Source organism: Miniopterus natalensis, chromosome 4 (assembly GCF_054644295.1).
Source record: "Miniopterus natalensis isolate mMinNat1 chromosome 4, mMinNat1.hap1, whole genome shotgun sequence".
In the NCBI taxonomy this organism is placed as follows: Eukaryota; Metazoa; Chordata; class Mammalia; order Chiroptera; family Miniopteridae; genus Miniopterus; species Miniopterus natalensis.
Genome location: NC_142084.1, coordinates 38,651,221 through 38,676,070, shown reverse-complemented (window position 1 = coordinate 38,676,070; position 24,850 = coordinate 38,651,221). Strand labels below are relative to the sequence as shown.

The 24,850-nt window shown below is 38.7% G+C and overlaps 1 protein-coding gene across 1 annotated transcript in view; it reads right to left on the bottom strand.

Moving 5' to 3' along the window:
* The window catches only part of GAB1 (GRB2 associated binding protein 1), a 118,599-nt gene that overhangs the window by 31,730 nt on the left and 62,019 nt on the right, over positions 1-24,850 (bottom strand). The window contains exon 2 of the mRNA XM_016206928.2: positions 5,989-6,283. Within this exon, the coding sequence (XP_016062414.1) occupies positions 5,989-6,283 (295 nt within the window). The remainder of the gene's footprint in view (positions 1-5,988; positions 6,284-24,850) is intronic.

Sequence of the window (24,850 nt, the reverse complement as noted above, 5' to 3'; positions counted from 1 at the left end):
TTAATGTGTTTCAAGTAGAAAAGTTTTTATCTTATTTGTTATGACCATCTCCTTCACAGATTGTGAAAATTTTCTTGAGACTTTGAAAATAAACCTTTAGGGAGTGGTGACAAATGCCAAATTCTTATCCCAGAGGTCTGATGACTTCAGAATCACTTGTAGGGTATTTTAGAAATCTAGGTGCCTGGGGTCCACCTCAGAAGACTCAATGAATCAAGATCTTAGGGGCAGTAGCTTGAAAATGTATAATAAAACAAAACAAACTCTCTGGTTGACTTGGTCCCCAGGAAAATGCAAATTAAAACCACTGTGCAACATCACTACACATTCCCTAGAATGGCTAAAATGAATGACCGAAAATACCAGTGTTGGTGAGAATGCAGAGTAACTGAAAGTCTCATACACTGCTGGTAGAAAAGCAACTGATACAATAACTTTGGAAAACTAAAGCTACTAAATCTTCTAATGCTAAATGTATATATACGTCCTATAATGTAGCAATTCCACTCATGGTTATATACCCCCCAAAACTAAGGGTTCATGGCCATCAAAAGACACATATAAGAATGGTCACAACAGTTTTACTTGTATTAACTAAAAACTAGAAACAACCCAAATGTCCACTGACATTTGAATTGATGAACAGTTTGTTATATAGTCACACAATGGAATGCTACACAGGATTAAGAACTGCTCCGTGCTACAGGGGTGAATCCCGCAGACCTAATATTGGGAAGAACAAGCCAGGCTCAAAGGTTTTATTTATACAAAGTCTAACTATAGGCAAAACTAATCTACAGTTATAAACACAAAATAATGGTTATATTTGGGCTTTGGGGGTGGGGGGGAGTTCCTGGGAAGAAGCATGAGAAAACCTTTTGGGGACTGGAAATTTTCATTTCTTGATCTGAGTGGCAATTATACAGACTTCTATTTGTATATATAGATAAAGGTGGATATATAAAACTATACTGGACTGTACACTTAAGTTCTGTGTTTTTTCATAGTAATGAGTGATACCCAAGTAAAAAATCATGAATAAAAAGAAATTTAAAAGTTCCCTAATTAAGAAACACTACTATGTGGAATCTAAAGAACTTAATAAACTGATGAACAGAATAGATTCAATGACACGGAAGCATGGATCAGACTGACGAATGTCAGAGATGGAGGAGGGTGGGTGGGTGGAGGGGGAGAGAGTAACCAAAGAATTTATATGCAGATACGCACAACCCAGGGACATGGACAATGGTGGGGAGAGGGACTGGGGAGGGGGGTGGGACAGAGTGGAGTGGGTCATTGGGGAGAAAAAGGGACATCTGTAATATTTTAAACAAAAATAAAATTTAAAAGTGAAACAATAAAATCCCTAAAGATTAAAAAAAAAAAAAAAAAAAAAGAAACACCACTTTACAGGAAAGAGAGCACATGTATGTATACTCTCACATGTTAGTTTAACCTACTTTTATTCTAATTATTTTTTTTTTTACATTTTTTGTATCAGTTTCAGTTGTACAAAACAGTGGTCAGAAATCATACACTCTACTAACCTACTTTCCCAAAGAGAAGAAAATCAAACAGAGAATCACACTATTCTTTCTAAGCCACTATTACCTAGGCATGTTGAGAAAAGCTACTCAACCGATAAGAGGCAGCTTTCTAACGGCACATCCTAAAATTAGACCAGGAGCTGGCTGCATACGAGCCCTAGGCTGTGTGTGCTTCCCGGCACTTGTTCAGCAGACTTACCAGCTTCCAAGTCGGTGTAGAAACAAAAATAAATCTGCCCATTTCCAAGAAAAACAAAAGAAATTAGTTTTTACCCTCAAACCTACTAAATAAAAACATTCATAGGAACCACACACAGTTCAACCAGCTGAAATTTAAAAACAGATTCAGTATGCCAGCATTCTGAGTAGTCAATAATAGCTGTGGTCACCTGGGGCAGCGGAAATAACATGGTAACGATATTTTGAGAGGTTCCTGGAATCAAAACACAGGTCAGAGTTTTCCCCTTTCCTTTTGTTTTCAGGAGAAAATTAGTTATTCTCCTAGGGACTGGGAATAGTTATTTTCTCAGACTATAATATCCAAGCAGAGTCTACTTCTTCCCATGTCTAGCCTGAACTAGTATAATGAAATATCATTTTGTGTTATCAGTTTTAAGCCAAGAGTGGGAGCATCTTCAACTCTCTGAAATGGAAAAAGCACAAGGCTCAGGGGAGAGATCTAGGTAAAAACAAAAACACCTCTTTAGTGATTGGAGGGGGGACCTATTTGGAAGCAAGAGAATATAAAGCAGGCAGTAAAGACATTTTGATATTTACCTTGTCATATTAAACTGTATGAATATAATCACAGAGGATAACAGCAGTTCTCGGAGGTTTAGAATTTGGTACAAATCTTCAAATGTGTAGATTTTTTTAAAAAAGGGCACCTAGCAAAGTCAGCTACTCCAAATGAATAAGGAAATACAAGTGGTTGATCTTAAAACCTTTTTTTGCAGTTTAGCTGCTATGCATCAAAACCCCAAATTATAGAGTGAAATAAAATATTTTTGTGGTTCCTTGATACTATACAATGAAGGATTGTTCATTTTTTACTGATTTCTTCCAAGAAACTCAAGTCTTCAACACAGTATAGTCAGACATTTCTAACTGGCTATTTGAAGGATGGCCAGGATAAACTTGTAAAATATCTAAATTGTAGAATTAAAATAAATAAATGCAGTTACATTTAGATACAGCTTATGAACTAAATTTAGAAAGCGTTGGCAAATTGAAGTCCTTAGGGGCCTGTTTCAATGAACAGATAAAAATGATTTGCGATTAGCATAGCTGTTCTTGGTAACCAACTCAGATTATATATATCAAATTTGCTTAATCATACTATGCATTTTCTTACAACCTCCCCTTTTATGGATATTATGAAGATAAAAAGTTCACAAATTGAGATTCACTTCTAATCTGTTTTATAGGGATTTGGGAGTTTGGTCACTGAAGAGGTCAGTGTACTTTTCAAGTTTCAGAACTTCCCCCTCTCCCGAAAGTGGTAAGTTTATAAAGTGAAAATAGGCAAAGACATTGTGATGAGTTCTGACTACAAAGAAAATGTTCTGCTAAGTACAAAAATAAAGGTCTCAGTACATTATCTATAGTCACAGAGCCATTTAAAACTCAACTCTCTGAAATGGGAAGAGCATAGGGCTCACGGGGACAGGTCTAGGTAATGGGCAGATCTACCTGTGCTTTTCCTCACCCTCTTAAGACTAAATCAGCTGCTATCTATCCGTATTTTTTTCTTCAGCAGACTACTTATCAACAGGTATATAATTCCTAGGTCATCTTCCTGTCTCTCCTACTAGACTGACAGCAAGCTCCACAAGGGCAAGAACTGTATTAAGACAGTACCACAGTAGCATTCTTTAATATTACATGTTAATTATATTTTAATATTACATATTAATACTTTATCAAATACACATTATATAAATTAAATACATTTTAAAGTATAATTTTATATATGCATGTGAAAAATATATATAATTTTGCACTCATCAACTAATAAATTGTTTTGGGCACGAGTCCTCTCCCACTAGATGCTCATTCTGTGTGTTTAACGTCGGCCATCTGTCTCCCTAGCTAGACACCCAGTAGATATTGGTTGAGTAAATGCTCAAAGCCTAGTAGAGTGCTGGCAAATTCAGACAAAACTTTTCTTCTTCTCAGAGGTGACTGGGTGTTCATCAAGGTCCCAGGTGATAAGAATCATAATAAAGTGGACAAATGGACCAGATGCCATGCCTTAAAACTTGCAAAATTAATCTGGAACACTTGAGCATTAGAAATTCTTTTTTTTAAAAAAAATATGTTTTTATTGATTTTAGAGACCGAGAAAGAGGAAGGGAGAGGGAGGGGCAGAGAGAGAGAGAGAGAGAGAAACTTCGATTGGCTGCCTCCCACACTCACCCTGATCCGGGATCCAGTCCGCAACCTGGGCATGTGCCCTGACTGGGAATTGAACCGGCGACCTTTCAGTGCACAGGACTATCCTCAACCAACTGAGCCACACTGGCCAGGACAAGCATTAGAAATTCTAATTTGTGGGGTTCTCAACACTATTCACCCCCAAATGGGCTTCCAAAAACTAGACAATCATATTCCTTAACTGAAAAATGTAGCTCCTCTAAGGGGGGGCACCTCATTTCTTTTGTTAAATATATTTAGGAGAATAATAAAGAAAACAAAGAGAGATGGAAGAACACCTACTTAGTCTTTCAGATCAGTCGAATCTATACAAGCAACCAATGGGGACAGAAGTCTACCTTTATGTCTCCCAAACAAATTCTAAATTGAAAAGGCAGCAGGCAAAAGAATACCAACAAAAAGATTGTACAACGACTTAAATTATTTTAACTGAAAATCCATCACATAACAAATTTAATGTGGTATCCAAATCCAATAATTTTCATTACTGAGTGGTTGTTAAGTAACCATTAAATAAAAAGCTATCTCATTTGTGTCTTTAACTTTAAAATCCTCCACTGCACTCAAATACAGACTACATATGCAAACAAGAAAGGAAAGCAGTTTAACTGGAGTTAGAAATAATACCCCTCCCCTACTTAAAATGTGAACACATTTAATAACTTCACAAAAACAACTGAAGCCTTAACTCCCCACATGAAACACCGTCTTGAGGCTTTTCATCGCTAGAGCTCTGGTGAAGGGTGAAGGGCTCTCGTTCACTAGCCGCCTCCTGTCTAAGCGGGGCGCCTCCTCCCTCTCTCTGCGCTGTTCCCTTGGGCATTCTGGAGTCCTTACCAAGGGGTTTCCCCGACCCCACTGGGCCAACCCCAGCCCTGGAAGGCCCTTCTCCTGGGCTGCTGACTGGCCAGAGAGGAAACAGCATGCTGACCTGAGCTAATCAGAGATGATTACTGTTTCACTTCAATCCCAAACTTGATGTTGATTGTTAATAGTTTTTCCACCCCTTGCTGAATCTCCAGCACTCCTAAATATAGATATTTGGAAACTCACACTTGTGAACTTGAGTATCACCCTGAAGACAATAGGGTCAAAGACATTATTCCTGATTCTTGGTCCTGCAAACCGAACTTTGTATTGGAGTCGCTTGTGTAGGTTCTTAGTGTTTGCTTGACAAGGAAGAGAAGTGGACAGGGAATATGTGGTCAGGACAGCTACATAAATGCACCTGGAGAGGAATTCCACTCGTAAAATTCTTCCTGAGGCCTCTTTGCACGCCAGGCACCCCAAATCTCAGATCCTCAAGCAACTCTCACCTTTCCCTCTGGAGTCAAGCAGAATTCGATTCCTCCTCTTGGTCCTTCCTCTCTCTAGCCCCTAAGCCTGGAGGGTTCTGTATCCCTCTTTTCACTAATGTAGAAATTCTACTCCCTTCAAAAGTCTACAATTTACAATTTATCTTCCTCTGAGAAGCTTTCTTATGTAAACCTTGAGCCCCCTCTTACCCCTGTGGCAGGTAAACTCATTGGTTTATTACTTTTTCATCACATTCTGTGATTGATTCTCACTTGCTTTTCATAGGTACGCTAAATGCCATGGCAACATAGTTTAAAAAATAACTAAAGAGTTAAGTTGAGCCACATGAAAATGCTGCTTTTAACAGGTCAAAAACAGTCAAAAACAGCAGTGTTCTAAGGTTCAACTTCACATTTATATAGGAATTCAAGAAAGGCTCTGAAATAGTATGTCTTCTTGTCACCTTCTTCTTAAGGACATTTATTTAGACATTGCCCCACAATGGTTACATTTTTCTTTTTAAAACCTATAAAAAGTTTCTGCCCAGACTGATTAAAGGGTTTAGCTGCTTTCTCCAAATGTTATCATTATTATAAAAAAAAAAATCCCAAGTATTATGTTGTGTAACTGAAATAAAAAATTCTGTAACAGTCCTAAAACTGTAGTAATAAAGGAGAGAGGCTGAGTAACAAAGACCCGACCTTACCTTCTTCTGTAGGATTAAACCCACAGATGTCGCAAATACAACGGACCCACTTATTCATCTCTTCCTCACTGTCTGCCACCAGGTAGAAAATCCGGTCAATGGTGTTGATATCAAAAATGTAGCTGTTTTCAAACTCCTTTTTGTTAAATGTTAATCCGGCATCGACTTGCTGACAGAGATTTAAGTCGATGATGCGGATGGGCTTCTTGGCGTGATCATGTTTGTAATATTCCAGGACGTCTGGATCGCCAGTCAAACGGCCGCTGCGCAACACGAACCACCTCCTCTTCCATGCCTGGGCACGAAGCACAAACATCCAGCTCTCATTAGCTTGAGACACTTTTCAAGATGCACATATATCCATCAATTTTACAAAGGCGTTATCCAGAGAAAGTCACGTACAATGTTTTATTTATTTCCATCGAATTAGCACCACTCCGGCAGAGTTTACCAATGCCCAAATTAACTTAATGCGTGCATATACAAATTTATTATTTTCTATTGGGTTTTCTAATAGAATATTAGAAGATATTGATTGATATCATAAGATATTACACCAAGATGTAGTATCAAGTCAACAAAACAAAGAAGATTTCGTTTTTACTAATTAAAAAAGCAGTGGTTTCAACAAAAAATGCTAGAATAACTGGATATCTACATGCAGAATCATGAAGTCAGAGTCTTGTCTTACATCATATAAAAATTAGTTCAAAATGGACCAAAGACTTAAATGTAAGAGCTAAAACTATCAAACTCTTAGATGAAAACATAGGGGAAAGCTTCATGGCATTATATTTGGCAATGACTTCTTGGATATGGCACAGAAAACAAAAAAAAATAAGTAAACCAAACGGCTTCAAAATGTATAACTTTTAGCCCAGCCAGGGTGCTCAGTGGTTGAGCGTCAACCTATGATCCGGCGAACATGCGTAGCTTGCAGGCTCGATCCCCAGCAGGGGGCGTGCAGGAGGCAGCCAATCAATGGCTCTCTCTCATCACTGATGTTTCTCTCTCTCTCCCTCTCCCTTCCTTTCTCTGAAATCAATAAAAACATTTAAAAATATATAACTTTTATACATTGAAGGATATGACCAACAAAGTAAAAAGGCAACTCAAAGAAAGAGAGAACACATTTGCAAGTCATATATCTGATAAGAAATTAATGTCCAGAATACATAAAGAACTCCTATAACTCAATAACAACAAAAACAAACCACCCAATTAAAAAATGTACAAAGGGTTTGAATAGACTCTGCAAAGTTACACAATTAGCCAATAAGCACATGAAAAGATGTTCAGTATCATATATCATTGAGAAATGCAAATCAAAACCACAAACAGATACCACTTTGTACATAGTAAAGTGACTATTATTGAAAAAGTTGAAAATAAATGTTTTGTACTGCTGGTAGAAATATATAACAGCCTAACTGTTGTGAAATCGGTATGGCAGTTCCTTAAAAAATTCCAGTTGTGGATATATATCCAAATGAATTGCAATCAAAGCCTCAAACAGGTATTTGTACACCTATATTCACAGCAGCATTATTCATAACAGTCAAACACTGGAAGCAACCCAAGTGTCTACTGATGAATGACGATACATACATTGTGGCGTGTGTGTATATATATTACTCAGCCTTAAAAGGAAAGAAAATTCTGACACGTGCTATAACATGGATGAAGCTTGAGATGTTACAGTAAGTGAAATAAGCCAGTTCCAAAAGAACAAAAATTGTACAATTCCACTTACATTAGGTACCTATAATAATCAACTTCATAAAGACAGAAAGTCAGGGGTTGAGGGGAAAGGGACATGAGGAGTTAGTGTTAATGGGTAGAGTTTCAGTTTGGGAAGATGAACTTCTGGAGATGGATGGTAGTGATGGCTGAACATCAACGTGAATGTACTCAGTGCCACTGAACTGCATACTTAAAAATGGTTAAAATGGTAAATTTTGTTATGTATATCTTACGACAGCTTTTTTTAACAGTATTTTTTTCATGCTTTAATATCATGCCGTAAAGAATACACAAAGGTGCTTCTTCAAAAACACTCCTTCATATTCAAGCTATAGGTCTCTCTCTCTGTGGGGCTAAGGGGTAGGGGGGGGTAAAAATGGGTATAGAAGCTTTCCTGGTTTCCTGGAAAATAAGCCAAGAAATGGCGTATGTCTTCCTTTTGGCCAGATTGCTTGCTGTTCAGACTACATAAATAAGAAATGTATTTTTTATTAATCCTCACCTGAGGAACTGTTTTTAAAATTGATTTGAGAGAGAGAGAGAGAAAGAGGTGAAGAGAAAGAGAGAGACATCGATTGGTTGCCTCTTACACACGCCCCGGCCAGGAATTGAACCTGAAACCCAGGCATGTGCCCTGACCGTTAATCAAACCTGCAACCTTTTGGTCTATGGGACTACATTCCAACCAACTGGCCAGGGTAAGAGTTGTATTCTTGAGTATGGGATACAACTTTTTTTAAAATCTTTTTCTTTCTCTTCCATATATTGACAGCCTGGACCTATACTCACCATGTGCTGCCTGCACAAGCTTTAGGACATTTTGAGTCGACAACTATGCCTAAAGAAGCCTAAAATTCTTTTACTATTACTGTCCCTAAAATCTATGTTGATCAAATAATAAAAGCAGGAGCAAATGACTGAAACAGTCAGCTTCCACAGTCTTTAAACCTAACATTTCTGCCCAGAAAAAAAATGAAGCCTTACTCCTCTCTGAAGGTCTTCCTGGTTGGCAGTCAGACTGCAAAGAAGCCGATTTTAACAAGTCTCGGTCACCTAGTAAGAGGCATTCTCTGCTCCAAACTGAACATGTGAGGATCCCCCAAGAAGACACTCCAGGAGGTGGAAGGACTGAGAAACATGACAATTTATGAACCCCAACGAAATCAAATATTCTTAATGGCCTCTGTACATTTCTGTTCATTTGGAGGTCATGATGGAGCACCAGTCCCAACACCTCGACCCTCTGTTTCTGAAAAAGAATAAATAGTCCCTTCCACTAATAACTTGGGGTAATGACAGCCTTACACTTATGGTGATTTCAGAAATTTTATTCATAGCAGTAAATAAGTTTCGTGCTCTACATAGGTTAATTAGACAAAGAATGCACACACTGTCGGTACTGTAGCAAAGGCCAACTGCCCCAAAACATTATTTCTATTTCTTCCTTAACATATATCAGTCTATTTTTTAAAATCTGCTATCAAAAACAATACTAGTATGACACAATAGGGTCTCTATATTTTTTATGTTTTAAAAAATTTGGCATATGTAACACAAAAGGCATCAACTAAAAACTGCTTCATTTTATCCTGAAAAATACAGGTGAGAGAGAGACAAGGGGATTAACTAAAGTTGTCCAATAGATGTTTGGACTTAGTCTCCATCTTGACATGAATCAATTTTGACTTGTCGTTTGCTGTCGGAGGTCCTAGGAAGCTATGACAATGGCCTGAGGCAGAGACCGAAAAAATGAAAAACTAAATGGTCTGAGTGGTCCATAAACCAGCTCATTTGGTCTTTAATATCTTGGACAACTGTACCAATAACTTGGATAACTTAAAGTTTAGCATTATAACAGATTCTTTTAAGTTGTACACATTTAAGAAAAGCTAGATATATTAAGAAGTAAATCAATGAAGTTACCAGTCAATAAGTTATGGATTATATTGTAAAAGCTATGCCAGGTACATGTGGAAAGAAATACAAGTAGGTAATTCACGATTCCTGCTCTTGAGGAGTTTACTGATTATGAAGAAACTGCTTTACTGTACACAAAAGTATTTGAGAACACAGCAACCCTGGCAAAATACCTGCAGAACCATGGCTAAGTGGACAGGCGTTCCTTCACGGAAACACGCAGTCCTCTAGCAAGGTTAGCAGAGAATCACGAAGGCCTAAAACATCAAGATTTTAATTTAACCTCTTAGTCTGACTGCAGCTCAAAAGTAAATGTAAATGATTGGTGTTCAGAAGAAGAGGGCAATGTGGAGTTCTACAGATGCTTTAGATAATATTGAAAAGTCAGAGTGTTAACTTCACATGAATTTAGCACTGGTTTCTGGATTACAAAAATTGGTTCAGTGTAAGACATCTATTTACTTCAAAATAAATAACTATCATCTCTCAGTAAAATTATGCCTTTATGGATACCTCTGTATCAGGTGGCAAGCCTGAAAAAGTAATAGAGAAGAAACAGAAAAGACAACACAGCATTATGTCATGTACCCACGGCTATCATGGAATCCTATTTTTTTTAGTAAATGATTTCTCCAGATAGTGAAGGTTCCATCTTTAAACACAGAAGTGACCTTTTAAAACTTTACTGTCTCACATGAAAATCTCTCTAAATGCCTCACTACATAATTCATTGAATAAATCCATCCATTTCCCAATGATTCATAGGCATCAGTTTCTATAACTGCACTTTTGTGAAGCTCTGAGTGTTGGACTATATGGAGGGTGATATGCCTCTATGCTAAATAGTGCCACATTGTTGGGCTCACAGAGTTCACCTATAATTGTTTTTATCAACGGTCACGCCTCCCTTCTAATAATATGGTTTATAAGATGCCTCAGGAACCTTGCACATGCTGTTTCCTCAGTCCAGTATGTTTGTTCCCCCAGTCTTTACCAGGCTGACTCTAACCTTCAAGCCTTCTCTTTCCTTAACACCCTCAACCCAACCCTCCCAATGGAAAGCAGGGCATAGTTTTAGGGACTCTATTACTTACCTATGTAGTGATTTCTGTAATTTTGCAATTCAATTTCTCTTTGTATTTATTTATATAGTATCTAACTCCCTGAAGACAGTGACCATATCTACTTTATTTGCCATTAATTACTCAATGCATTGCATGTGCCTGGTGCCTAGAAATATTTGTACAATAAACAGAATTCCCCTATGACTATAAAGCTGTAAAATTTTTTGAGAACATTAGATTAACTATATGGACACATTGAAGAGAAAGGTGTGCTTTCGAAACATCTTCCATTTGAAGAAAAGGGCTCCAATAGTTAACATATACATAATAAACTAAACATAACTAAGACAGTTTTTATCAAAACACATGCACAAAACATCTTGGGAAAATGACAAAAAGAGAAAAGAAGGAAATGTGTCCTTTTGCTACAGCTTATGTGTCACTCTTTCGTCTTCTGGTTAACTGTGCCCCCTCCCCCCCCATTTATTTCACTGCTTCTCTGGTGAACGATATTGTTAAAATGTACAGGGCACTTGGAAACTAAAATAAACAGCCAAGAAATGAGTAGCAATGAATTGCGGTGCACTAGATAGATTGGGCTAGTAATTACAGAGACCTGAGTAGACATTATATGAGAGGAGCCCTTTACAGCAGGAAATTACAGCATTAAAACACAGAATTTAGCCAAGCAGCACCTGCCACTTATTTATTTATTTTTAACACGGTCCAAATGGGAATGTTTGTCTCAGTCACAAAATGAGTCACTCTCATTGAATCTGGCACAGATTAAACTGGAAAACAAAAGCAATTACATAAACTACACACTTTAATAAGGCAGATACAAAGGTTCTCTGGATTATGGTACAAAGCACAATTTAGCTACAGAATAAAGCTTGATGCTCGAAGAGAGAACTGACATCAGCATCCTTGCTAATCACAGCACAAAAGCTTCTCTATGTTTTGTCAGAGCACAGAATGGGTCCACATAAATCAGTCTTTGTTATCTGGAAATATCTGGGATTCTTACAGTTTGCCCTATTTTTATCCTGGCTGCCTTGGTAGCCCCAGAGAAAACTGTACATTGCCTCACCAATGCTGCAGAGCAGTAACGGACAAAAAAGGACAAGTTTTCTAGAAACCTTCAAAATCAAGCAGTCAAAGCAATTTTCAACAAAATTCATGTGAAAAAAATCATTTTAACTACTAGACTCCCATTAGGAGCAGGTTTGCTTGAGAGGAACTATGCAAACTGTTTGTTGTTATTTTCTATATGGAATTTTAAGTTGAGTAAATGACGCAGTAATAAGACTTCATCAGCAAGTTTGCATTTTAAAAGCACCATACTGTGATACCAGTGTCTCATCTCAGGGTTTCAGGATTAACTCTGGCTACTACATTAACATCAAAAAAGAACAGCATGTATAGTCCATGGACCCCAATGGAAATATACTTAGATCAGACTGCCAAACTAAATAAATATCCATAAGGTTTAGAGAATTTGCATCGCAATTACACATTCCCTACGCTCAGTGAGTACTAGTGCCTGTAGGGCAAAGCCCAAACTCTGGCAGGGCACAGGGACCCCAAGTCTTCCCTATCTTTCCCAGCCTCACTTTTTGCCTCTCTGCCTTCCAACCATATCGCAAATGCCTGCAGCTCCCCTAACACTCGGCTTCTGTTTTGCCTCTGGTCCTGACACAGGCTCCCCTTGGGCAGGTAATCCACCCCCTGGGTTCAGCTCAACCTCTTCGGGGTGCCATCCCTGGGGAGGCCCCTCCAAGCTCTCCATTTCTGCCTCATTCCTAGTTTACAGTGTTTGACACCCCTACAGAGTTTCTTGAGGGCTGGATCCATGTCTCTTCACCTTTCATCTTTCTTTTCCCCCTTCCCTAGTCCCAAGGAGGTGCTCAGCTGCTGAACATGCCAACCAAAGAGGCAAAAATAAAGTATGGGCGACCTCACACTATCCATGCTTCACGGGGACATTCGCACAACTGCCACCCGCCCAACCCATCTGCAATTTGGCTGAGAATTGTCAGGCAAGGTAGATGTCTGAACCATAAATTAATAATAAAAATAATAATAAACCTCTACAGATACGAGGGGTATTTTTAAACTTCAGTTTAAAAGAACTGTTCTTTTAAATACTTTCTATATTTAAGCAAATTGCATATATTAAACTGAAGACAGACTTGTCACATTGCAGGGAGGTCTTAGGTTGATGTTCATCACACCCCCCACAGAGAGTGGAGATGCACATACATACTGGCAAGAAAGTACAGATGGAGTTCTATTCTCCCTACGCAGATATTCCCTAGTGGTAAAAATAAATAAATAAACAAATGAACAAATAAATGAATAAATAAATTCAATCTGCATTAGTCTCAAGCCATTATCTGCAATAATATTAACACATTCACAAAATGTGCCTAGTTTGCCTAAATGGCAAATGGGCTCAGTTATAAAGAAAGCTTGGTAACTGCTCCATACTTGTTTTCTAAGTCGTCTGTGGTGTAACTGACGGGGCACATGCCTGCTCTAACGCTTGCCAAGGCCCCCGAATATCTTCCCTGTACCTTTACTGGAAGAGCTAATAATTGAGGAAATAGCAAATATATGGGTAGGCAAAAGAGAAGAGGTCAGAGTGGTCCAGTGATTCTCGACCCTAACTGGACATAACAAATATCTGGAGAACTTGAGAAAAAAATTGATGCCTGGGACCTTACCTGAGATCCGCTACAGTAGCCTAGCTTGGGGGGTTCAGCCCTAGCCCAGGCATAGGTAGCTTTAAATGCTCAGCAGGTAACCCTAATGTGCCACCAAGACTCAGAACCACCATCCCATCAATAGACAGGATTAGATTGTTCCTTACAATAGAATTAAAAAAAAAAAATCAAAGGTCCCTTTTTAAGTGCATGTCTAATTCCTTATCTTATGCCTTCTGCTTTTCCCAGTGTGGTTTACATCCCTCTCCTTGTTTTCGTTCACAATATTTATCCTACTGGTGAATGTTTAAACTCCTTTCTACTGCTGGAAACTCATCCATTTTTCAAGGTTCTGTCCAAACCTTCCCTTTTCCTCACCACACCTTCCCTCTGGGCTTTTGGGAACCCACTGGCTACTGCCCTGAAATATCTCTTGCATTGCTACAGAACAGTTTGGAACCATGTAATTTTTACTATGTACATTTCCAAAAGTTCTAAATGCTTGTGAATTATTTTCCCAACTAGACTTCAAGTTTCTTGAAAGTTGAGACCATTCCTTAAATTATTTTGCATCTGTGATAGCACTCCACACAGTGTGGATAGCACTGAGGATAGCACTCCATCCTCAAAGCCTGGATGGAATGCTTTTCGAGTTTTCTGTTCCTCTGGACGATTGTGGGAAGCCAGTGATCTTAAATGAAAGGATCTCAGGGAAAGGAAAGTGAAGTCCAGAGTTCTAATTAGGATCAAGTTAAACTCCTTTCACAGGATGGCATACTAGGTTCTCTAAACCACACTTGCCGGCCTCACCTCTCCCATCTCTCACCTCCACAGATGACTGCAGCAAATGCCCACATGGTTTGTTCTTCCTCCATGGCTTCATATTTTGTTGTTTTGTTTTTAGTCTCCTACTCACTCTTTAAGACCTAGCCCAAGAACTCTTCTTTGAAGTTTCCCTTAATGCCACCCCCCTCCCCCAAGTTAAGGCACCTACCTGCTGCTGCTCCTCTGAGCTCTCAGCACATCGGTCCCAGCAGCTTGTTAACAAGCTTATCCCCTTACAGTACTTCAGGAAGAACTCGGATGACTACTGCATTTAGGTCTTCAGTTCTGAACCCTATATGTAGTTAAGCTTGACCTGATAACCTGAAGAAGAACAGCATTTTCTACATTCTTGAGCCAACAACCCTGCCATTATGAAACATCACCACTGTAATCTTACTAACCCTACATTATCCCAGAGAACTGGGGGGAAAAGAACAGTGGAACTTCTTATTTTGAAATCTCTTAAAAGGTATTTCACAACTGGTATTTCAGGAAAGAAGATCATTACTGCGAATTCTTTGGTAGAATTCAAAATTTATGTGTCATCTCAGAAATTTGCAGAATGTTAGGGTTAAGATATGTGTTTCTTTATACTTGTTTTCTGAGGTCTCTGTGGTATTACTGATGGAGCACATGCCTGATGTAACACTTGCCAAGGCTCCCTAATCTCTCCCTTGGACCTTTACTGGAAGAGCTAATTATTAAGGAAATAGCCAATATCTGTGTGGACAAAAAGAAGTCAGGGTGGTCCAGTGATTCGCAATCCTAACTGTACATCTGGAGAACTTTTTCAAAAAATTGATGCCCAGGATCTCACCTGAGATCCACTAATGTGCCACCAAGACTGAGAACCACCATTCAATCAATAGAGTTAGGCTGCTAGATGAAAATGCTATTTTTAGTAAGCTATGTTTTAATGTAAATTCCATCAGCAGGGTTAGGTTAAATTTAAATAAATTATGAGACATCTATATAATAATAAATCGATACAAAACCTTTAAAAAGCAAGACTAATCTATATATATGAAAAATGTCCACAAGATAATTATTCAATTTTAAAAAAGCATGTTGCAGAATTGTACATATATAATTCCGTCTGTCTGAATGATTGTGTTATTGTATACACACAACAAACACAAATTATGTTTAGAGGACACGTCTGGAAGGAGATATACCAGAAGTGTTAACTGTGGTAATTCCAGGAACAGGAAGGCCAGATGTTTCATATTTTTATTTTATATACTTTTTTATAGTGTGAGTTTTCAAGAAATTTCCAATTATTACTCTTATAATTTAAAAAATATTATGTATTTATAAAGCTTATGCCTAGACTTGGCCAATGTGCTCTCCCCCCGCCCCCACTCCCTCCCCTCCACTTTCTCTAAAAATCAATGGAAAAAATATCCTCTGGTGAGAATGAACAAAAACAAACAAACAAAGCTTATGCCTAGAAATACTCTAGAGAAAGTTTTCTTAATTTTTTAAAATCTACGAATCATGTACACAAAACAAAAATGTTCATGTATGTATGGAAATGCATACACTCTTCTTACTTTGCAACTAATGAATGAATTTAACCTTTCTTTTAAATATAGAATTCCAGGATACATCTGGAAGGAGTCTCAGTCAGGAAATAGCTTAGACAAATAAAGTAGAACTACTTTGTTTTAAAGACTGGAATTTTGGGGGTTAAAAAAAAGTAAAGTTGGGAACACTTAAAATAGAGGAACAAATTTCTCTTCTTCCCATAAAGTCTGGTGGTTACACTATTCATACTATTTTAATTTTCTTTACAAACCACGTCAGTGAATGGTAATATACTCAGATATTTAAGTATCTAAAATAAGCACTTTGGGAATTAACTATTAAAAATATTAAATTTCCATAATAATACTATGAAGGTAAATAATATAAAGAAAAACAAATTAACCGTGCAGCAGGGACAAAAGAAAACCATTTGCTTTAAAACACTTGAGTTGTTTTCCAGGAAGCACCATCTTTTCTCATAGAGCAAAATAAGGAAAAAACAGGCTCGGTGGAAGTTTCCACTCCACCGGCTCTATCATTATGATCATCTGTTCCAAACACACACAAGCCTAAAATTTCCTGTTTTCAAACTATTGTCACCATTTTCTAGCCTAGAGTTATCTGTGCTAACTTTAGCTTAGTAATATAAACAAAAGAATACACCAAAAATAATGCAGAACAATGCCTAGATGTAGGCTAACGACCAATCCACAAACCTTTTCAATAGGAGTTTACATACATGGCCTGGACAAAAACAAACTAGCTGCACGTGAAACTATTTCATTAATAGCAAAACTAACCAAAACATCAAATTCAACAGAAGTATTAGAGCAGCTGGGGAAAAACATTCAGGGAATTTTAAATGATTACTTAATAATGCATGTAATTTACTTGTTGAAATCACTGCTCAACTGATGCCCACCCCAAAGCTCCGTGTAAGTTCTGCAGAAAACAAACAACAAAGCTGACAAACACTCCTTAGCGTTCAGTATACACCAAGTACATAGTTCTTACACCTTTTCTGGCTCATGGAACTGCTTTGAAAATCTGATAAAAGCAAGAAACCTTTTCTTGGCAAAAAGGCACATATAATTGTACACAGTTTCAGGGCTCCTGTAGCACACGTCAAAACTTGAAACAGGATTATAACACTTCTTTCTGCAATGAGCAGTATGGTTTGAGACCTTGGACCCCCCAACCAGGGAAATTTTGTTACTAAAGTTCCATAGGAAAGTAGGTCACCTCATGGAATTAACTCTCAATACAGCAATATGGGGCAGGTTGAGTACAGTTTTATTTGTAAATACTAGTTCATATCTCATCAAAATGACCAATTGTCAGGGCTATGGGGACACCCTCTAACTCCATGGTTTCAAGCTTCCTCACCTGCCCAGGAGGAGGCTGAAGGAAGCAGGAGCCTGGCTCGCACTGTCCCGTGTGACTAGGAATGGAGACCTAGGGTGATGCGCAGATGAATCTGCCTTGTGTTTCATCTACTATCACCCTTTCCTTCCTACCAGGTACAATTAGAGTCAATGAGCTCACATCAGGGTGCGGCCAGAGGAAAACGGAGTCGGGGGGTCCACTCCATCTTTTGCAATGGATTCAGCTAGCCTCTGGCCTGCGCGAAAGGCAGTCTGAGCCATAGGTAACCTGGCCAGTTGAGACTGGGAGCGGCAGCTAGTGATAAACAAGTATGCAACCCGGCCCTGTCTTCTGCATATCTCCCTCAGAACCTGTGGAGGCAGAGGTAGCACAAATGTCCAGGCAGACTCCTACCCATCTAGGTGTAGACGGTACAAGTACAAGAAAGGGACGCGAGCATTATCATGAGCATTGGCATGCAGGCCCAGAGGCACTGCGTCATTAATTCCACTTCTAGGAATCTCACTTAAGGAAATAATGCCAAACGCAGCTAAACAGGTAGGCATCAAAATATCCAAGCCAGTGTTGTTTATATTAGCAAATATTTGACACAATCTAAACATTCAACAGCAGGTGGGAGGTCCAACCATCCCACTTTTTCCAGTTGTCCTGATTTTAGCACTGAAAGTTCCCCATCCTGGGAAACCCCTCAGTCCTCGGCAAACCAGGACTGAATAAATAACGATACATCTCCATAAAGGTGTCTTACACAGTCATGAAGACCACACTTTTGAATGGTATTTTAAAGACCTCTCCCTGTCCCCCATGGTTCGCAAAATTTCCAAAATACTGAGATCTCAGCAAAGAACTAATCTTTTCTCTTTGGAGTAAGTGGAATCTACTGGCTGCACCTTCCTTTCTACCTTTTCTGGCTCTCCTGTCACCTGTGCCAGATAGAGCTGGCCGCTCCGATGGTTACACAGCACCTTGTGCACACCTCTATCAGAGTGCTCTTGTCCTGCCTGTCAATCAGTCCTTCGTACAGTTGCTTTCCTCCCCAAGACCCTGTCTTATTCCATTTTAAGTGCTTAGCATAGCGAAGAGCCTGCAAAAGGACTTGGCTGCTTAAAAGGCATGTGTGCGACCTGAATAAATGGATAAATGATTGACTCCTGGTGACTGTGACGATGCTGTCTCTGTCCTTCACTTAGTCTTTACATAAATGGACCATACACCAAACCAACAGTGGGCCTTCTTACTACTGTATGAATTCAGCCATAAACCCTACCAAATCTCCAACTCCACCAGGCTCAGTCAACAAAAAGTGAAACTTAATCATGGAACAAGTGAATGTGCTACCATGCCAACATGCCAATATTAGGACAGTGCCTATAGTATTGTGAGAATGTCTACATATTTTAGTTATATAACATTATTTACGGTGACATATTGATTTACATATACATAGTTATATATTCTCTCTGTGTATATGTAGATTCTGAAACAGACATATATATTCAGATACATAGTACATATCTATTCAACATTGTTGTGTGTGTGTGTGTAAGGACACTCCAGTCTCTGAGGGTAGAATGTGATGTCATTAGACAGAATAAGGGCAAATGCTATGTGTTATGAACCACGGTATAAGTGTAAATGTTTAACTGAAGAACAAGGTGTGAGAAGTTTACTTAAATATTGTTGTTTTAAGTGATAGGAAATTGATACCATATCTCGAATGAAAGTCACACAATTTTCCGGCACAGAAGTGAATTCTAATTGCAGTTTGAGAGCAGTCCTGCCCAACAGGACATTCCACAGTAATGGAAATGGCCGTGCTGATCATCACAGTAGCCACTAGCCACACGTGGCTAGAGAGAACTTGGAAAGTGGCTGGAATCGATTGTCTAATTAATTTAATTTAGTCACATGTGGCTAGAGCTACCTTATGGACAGTGCAGTTTTAAAGGCCCTTTCTCTCACTTGAGGGAGAAGTGATACTAATCACTGAAGAACTGTAGCTCTAAAGGACAGTAAAATTAGTTTGAATTGTGTAGTGTACTGTAGCTGTTGTGCCTGAGATGCTAACAATTATGTGAACCTATTTCCTGATTTACTATGTTTCATAAACTTACTTTGCCCCACAAATAACAATATCACAAAGGTTGTTGTTATTACTATTTTTTTGGGAAAAACATGCTTGCTTAAATAGAGATTTTTAAAAAAGTGAGAGACATAACACCAATAACAACCTGGAATTTTTTAAATAAAAATTTATCTTCCATAAAACCAACAAATTTCTAAACGCTTTTTGTTGTTCAGCTATCCAATCCAAAATAATTCTGGGGTAGAAATAGTGTTTGAGTTTCCAGCAAAACATACAAACACATACTTATTTTCCCTTTTAAGTTTCTTATTGAACATTCACAATTCACAATAAAGTAAAACAATGACGCACTGAAATTTGGATCGCATTTCAAAAACACACATTAAGAACTAAAGGAAAAGCACCAAAGTGCTACGAAAAGAAATTTCAAATTCTCATAATTACATTTATATGCCATAAGCAAAAATAATGCCTAATTTAATTTTCTTCTCAACATAAAACTCAGTCTAAAGCTTCTAGAACAAAAGATATGTGCCAAGAGAAGGTTTCCTTAGAAAGGTGCACTTGCAAAGAGATAAATTATGCATTCTGAAGTCACTGACTACAAAACACATTAAGATCAAGGTGCAAGGAAGAATAACCTCATCCAAAGAGGAGCACCGAGCACACAGCTGAATCTGACACAAAAATTACACCGCCAATAATGACACCAAGAAGATCTCCGATGCAAAATACGAAGACTCAGCCCAAGTGCAGCTGCTAATGACCCTCCCCCGTCCCCTCCATGCAAAACATGATTCTTTGGGGGAAAATGCTTTTTCACCCATGTACTATACAGATACTAATCTCATCCTCCAAGAAAAGCTGTTGTCCATTTACCTTTTTTGTCCTCAACACATGGAGTGCTATCTTGCCCATTCTAGGGTGCGTCGGCCCTATGAGGCCAGCTTTCTTTCTCCTGTCAACTGTCCATCTCCCTCTACAGCACCCAAGCCTCATAACTTTTGACCCACAGGAAGCAGATACAATGGAGCAAAGATAATAACCACTGTAAGGATTTGTGTGTGCATAATTTAGTGCTTGAGGACTAGGAGATTAGGGTTGGGGTGGGGTGAGAAAATGACTATTTCTGCAAGAAGAGTAACATTTGGCAGGACCCAACTCATCTTGAACTCCAAGCAAAACTGTTATGCAAGTCATATAGTCCATAAAGGCTAAAAACCTATGCACAGTCTGTATGATAACACATATACAGATATACCACATGCAGTTGACAGATACCTCACACACTTCTCTGCTTTACTCATGTTAGGAAGACTGTGAGACAATCAGTCATTCAGGGTGCTGGCCTCTGAGGTAACAGACAACTGACTGTGTCCGACTTGCCAACTTGGAAGTTCACTAAAGTCTGTAAAAGCTAAAAATAACCACACAAACATGTTTACAGCATTTTAAAAATACAGGATCCACACTGTCTTCTAAATATAAACCCGAGTTCAGAGGACAGGGATTGGCTTTGGGTTTTTCAGAGGCGTCATCAGGACATCCCACACTTCACCACAGAAATCCACATTTCAGTGTTTTACTATAAATACACAATTGGTGGTATTTAACTGGCGTGAAGAAGGGGTGGGTTTGGAGTGGGGAAGGCGAGCAGGAAAGGAAAAGATGGGACCTCCTCCCCCATTTAATAAGAGGGCTCCCTGAATACCTCAAACCCCCACCTCTTTGTGGTGGGACCGGACCTTCTTCAAAGTCTGAAAGGGGATATCCTGCCCATGTTTTCTGCTCCACACATCCACTTCCCAGTGGAGCTGTCCCTTTCCCCTTCCTCACTCCCAAATCCGTAGATGCTGCTGCAAAAGATAACTGTAGACAGGAAGGCAAGTGGGATATGCACATGGATGTAAATTCCCCACATCCCAACTGCTGCATGAGTGCACATTCTGAAGACAATCACTCGAATTCTTATCCTGTTCCTGAAGAGTGAGATAATTCTAAATCAAACACAGGGAAAACTTTCCAACTAAAAACCATAATGCCTGGGGCACTCGTACTAAGACCATTAAGGATTCAGTATTTTACTACTGTTGAAAAAATGTCTATTTGGTCTCTTATAAGTATGCAAAATTATTATTAATTATTATTTTTTAAATTTTATTGATTTTTAAAGAGAGGAAGAAAGAGAGAAACATGAATTGGTTGCCTCCCACATGCACACTGATCAGGGATCGAGCCTGCAACCTGGGTATGTGCCCTGACCAGGAAAAGAACCCGCTACCTTTTGATGAATGGGACGATGTTCTAACCAACTGAGCTACACCAGTCAGGGCAAAATATTTTTATATTAATTTTTGGATAGGATTGATTTAAACTTTATCCTTTGCTTTTAATTCTAAATCTTAAAAATTTAGCAGCTGTTAAAAATATAAAAAATATAATAATAGAAAGAAAAACCCGCAGCAACAGACTTAGCCCTATAGTTGTATGTTATAAACATCAAATGTCTGTGTCTCGTAATTTACAGAACTGTGATGAAATCTATGTTTCTGGAGGTTATTCAATATCCAAGTGAAGTATTCTCCAGAATAAAATCATGTAAGTCACATGGGCACTTTCTGAACAAATTTATTTTTTTAATAAACTATTAAGAATAACAAATTGAACTGAAAAATAATGAAAAAATTATATATAATTACATAAAATTATATATAATCTCACCATCAAAAAATAGTTTTTGATATTTTTATCTAATTTTTATTCATATACATACGTACTTTGGTTTCATAAGCCATACTTCTAACTTTCTGAGATTTAAAAGTCTCAGGTTTAAAATTTTAATTTGTTAATATTTCACATTATGACTTTTTCCAAATATTAATTATCATGCTAAAATTATACAAATAAAGGTGAGGACCTCACTTTTATGCTTTCTGAAACCCAATTAAGAAAGTGTATTTGATGATTGTAAAAACACAAGACATATATTTACTATGGGATTTCTTACACAGCACAGCAACCCAGATTCATTCTAGCAACTGAAATATTTAATTAACTCAAAGACTCTGGAGCTGATGTTCTAAGCAAATAATGACTAAAACAAGTACAGCAGCCCGGCCGGTGTGGCTCAGTGGTTAAGTGTTGACCTATGAACCAGGAGGTCACTATTCAATTCCCAGTCAGGGCACATGCCCGGGTTTCAGGCTCAATCCCTGGCAGGTGGCGAGCAGGAGGCAGCCGATCAATGACTCTCATCATTGGTGTTTCTCTCTCCCTCTCCCTTCCTCAATAAAAAAAAAAAAAAGTACAGCAGTCTCCCCTTATCGGTGGTTTTATTTGCCATGGTTTTAGTTACTCGAAGTCAATCATGGTCTGAAAAACATTAGTTGGAAAATTCTGGAAATAAACAATTCATACATTTTAAATTGCATGCTTTTCTGAGTAGTGTGATGAAATCTCACACCACCCCTCTCTGTCCTACCTAGGACATGAGTCATCCCTTTGTCCAGAGTCTCCACACTGTGTTTGTTCCCTCCCGTTAGTCACCTAGTAGTTGCCCTGGTTATCAGATGGACTCTCATGGTATCGCAGTGCCTGTGTTCAAATAACCCTTATCTTACTTAATAATGTCCCCTAAACGCAAAAGTAGCGATGCTGGCAATTTAGATATGCCAAAGAGAAGCCATAAAGTAGTTCCTTTAAGTGAAAAAAAAAAAAAAATATATATATATATAAAACATGGTATATATAGAGTTTGCTACTATACATACACACACACACACACACACACACACACACACACACACATATACATGCATATATATAGCTCAGACATCCACTGGGGGATCTTGGAACATATCCCCCGAGAGTAGGGGGAACTACTGCACATACAGTCCTCTCAACAGAAATACTATTTCTTGTTTACCAATAAGTGCAATCTAACCCTGTACAAAATAATTTATCAAATCTATAAAGAATTTATTCCAGAAAAAAATCATTTGATACCTCAACTTATGTTAGGTATTATAACCTGAAGATATTCTTAGAATAAATATCTCTACTTTTTGGCCATTTAGGTATTTATACCTTCAAAATTAAAAGATTAGGCAATCTATTTATAGATTATCTACAATGAACTCATGTAGTTTGTTCTAAAAATACAGGGAAAATTGAAGAGAAACAAAATAACTCTATTTAAAATTTGTCTGTGCTTTAAAAAAGAAATAAAAACAAAAGCACCACTCTGTACTTCGTTGAATAATTGACCATGAAAAGGCAAAGCAATGAGATCGTTATTTAAAGATTAAGATTACAGAATCCTAGACCAACTGAGATAAATGACTTTTTGGTAACCAGATCCAATTCTTTTTTTTTTAATCCTCACCAGAGGATATATTTTTCCATTGCTTTTCAGAGGGGGGGAGGAGAGACATTGATGTCAGAGAAACACATCGATTGGTTGCCTCCTTCATGTGCCCTGACCAGGGCCAGGGATCGAGCCTGAGCCTGAAACTGAGGTATATGCCTTTGGCCGGAATTGAACCCAGGACCCTTCAGTCCACAGGCCGACACTTTAACCACTGAGCCAAACTGGCTATGGCAAGATCCAATTCTTGGTGGAGCAAAGACAAAGAAACAATAAAAAACACACCTTTAGAGACTTCTGGTCAAGGTGAGTAGGTAAACACTGTACTCACCTCCTCCCACAACCACACCAAAATTACAACTAAATTATAAAACAACCACCCTTGAGAACCACCTGAAGAATAGCTGAACAGAACTCTTATAACTAAGAATATAAAAAAGAAGCCACATTGAGACCAGAAGGAGAGATGGAGACACGAAACAGGCCGGTTACACACCTATGTGTGCTGGTAAAGAATCAGGAGGGATATCTCAATTGTGGAGATCCCCAATCAGAAGTGAGAGATCCCAGCTCCACACTGGGCTCCCCAGGCATTCCTTTTAAAGGGTCCATGTATCACTGACAGACTCACTCGCTCTGCGCTCTGGTGCTGGGCAGCTGCTCCTAAGTGTTAGGGACATATGGGGAAGAACTGAACTGTCTGGTTTCAGGGCAAGGACTGGAGAGGTTACTGTCTCTGCCATTTCGTTCCTCTGTTGAGCCCTCCTGCCACACAGCTTGAAGGTGTAGGTGGGCACCAAATCTGAGTCTATCAAATTTGCTCCACACTAGTGATTCCCTGAGAACCAGTTCCACCAAACTTGTGCACAGGCCCTAACCTCTTTCAGCAGCTATTACTCAGAAATGATTGACCTTGGCATACACTGTGGTCTTCCCTAAAATCTCTGAAAGGCCTACAAACCCCAAACAAGCAGCAGCTGGCCTCAGGGTGCCCTGTACCTCTTGCTAAGCAGCTCCCAGCCTGGCATTAGTGGAAGTCAACCTTAGTTTGTAGCATAGCCTCTCTCAGGCACCTTCAAGCCCAGCACAGGCAACTATTAACCACAGATCACACTGTAGGTCCTAGGTGGCCCTGAGTAGGGCACAGGCGGCAGCTGCCCTGGGCCTGCAACACAGTCCTTCCAAAAAGAGGTCCCAGAACCAATATACCTGGTGACTGGTTTCAGACCACACCAGAGCAGCA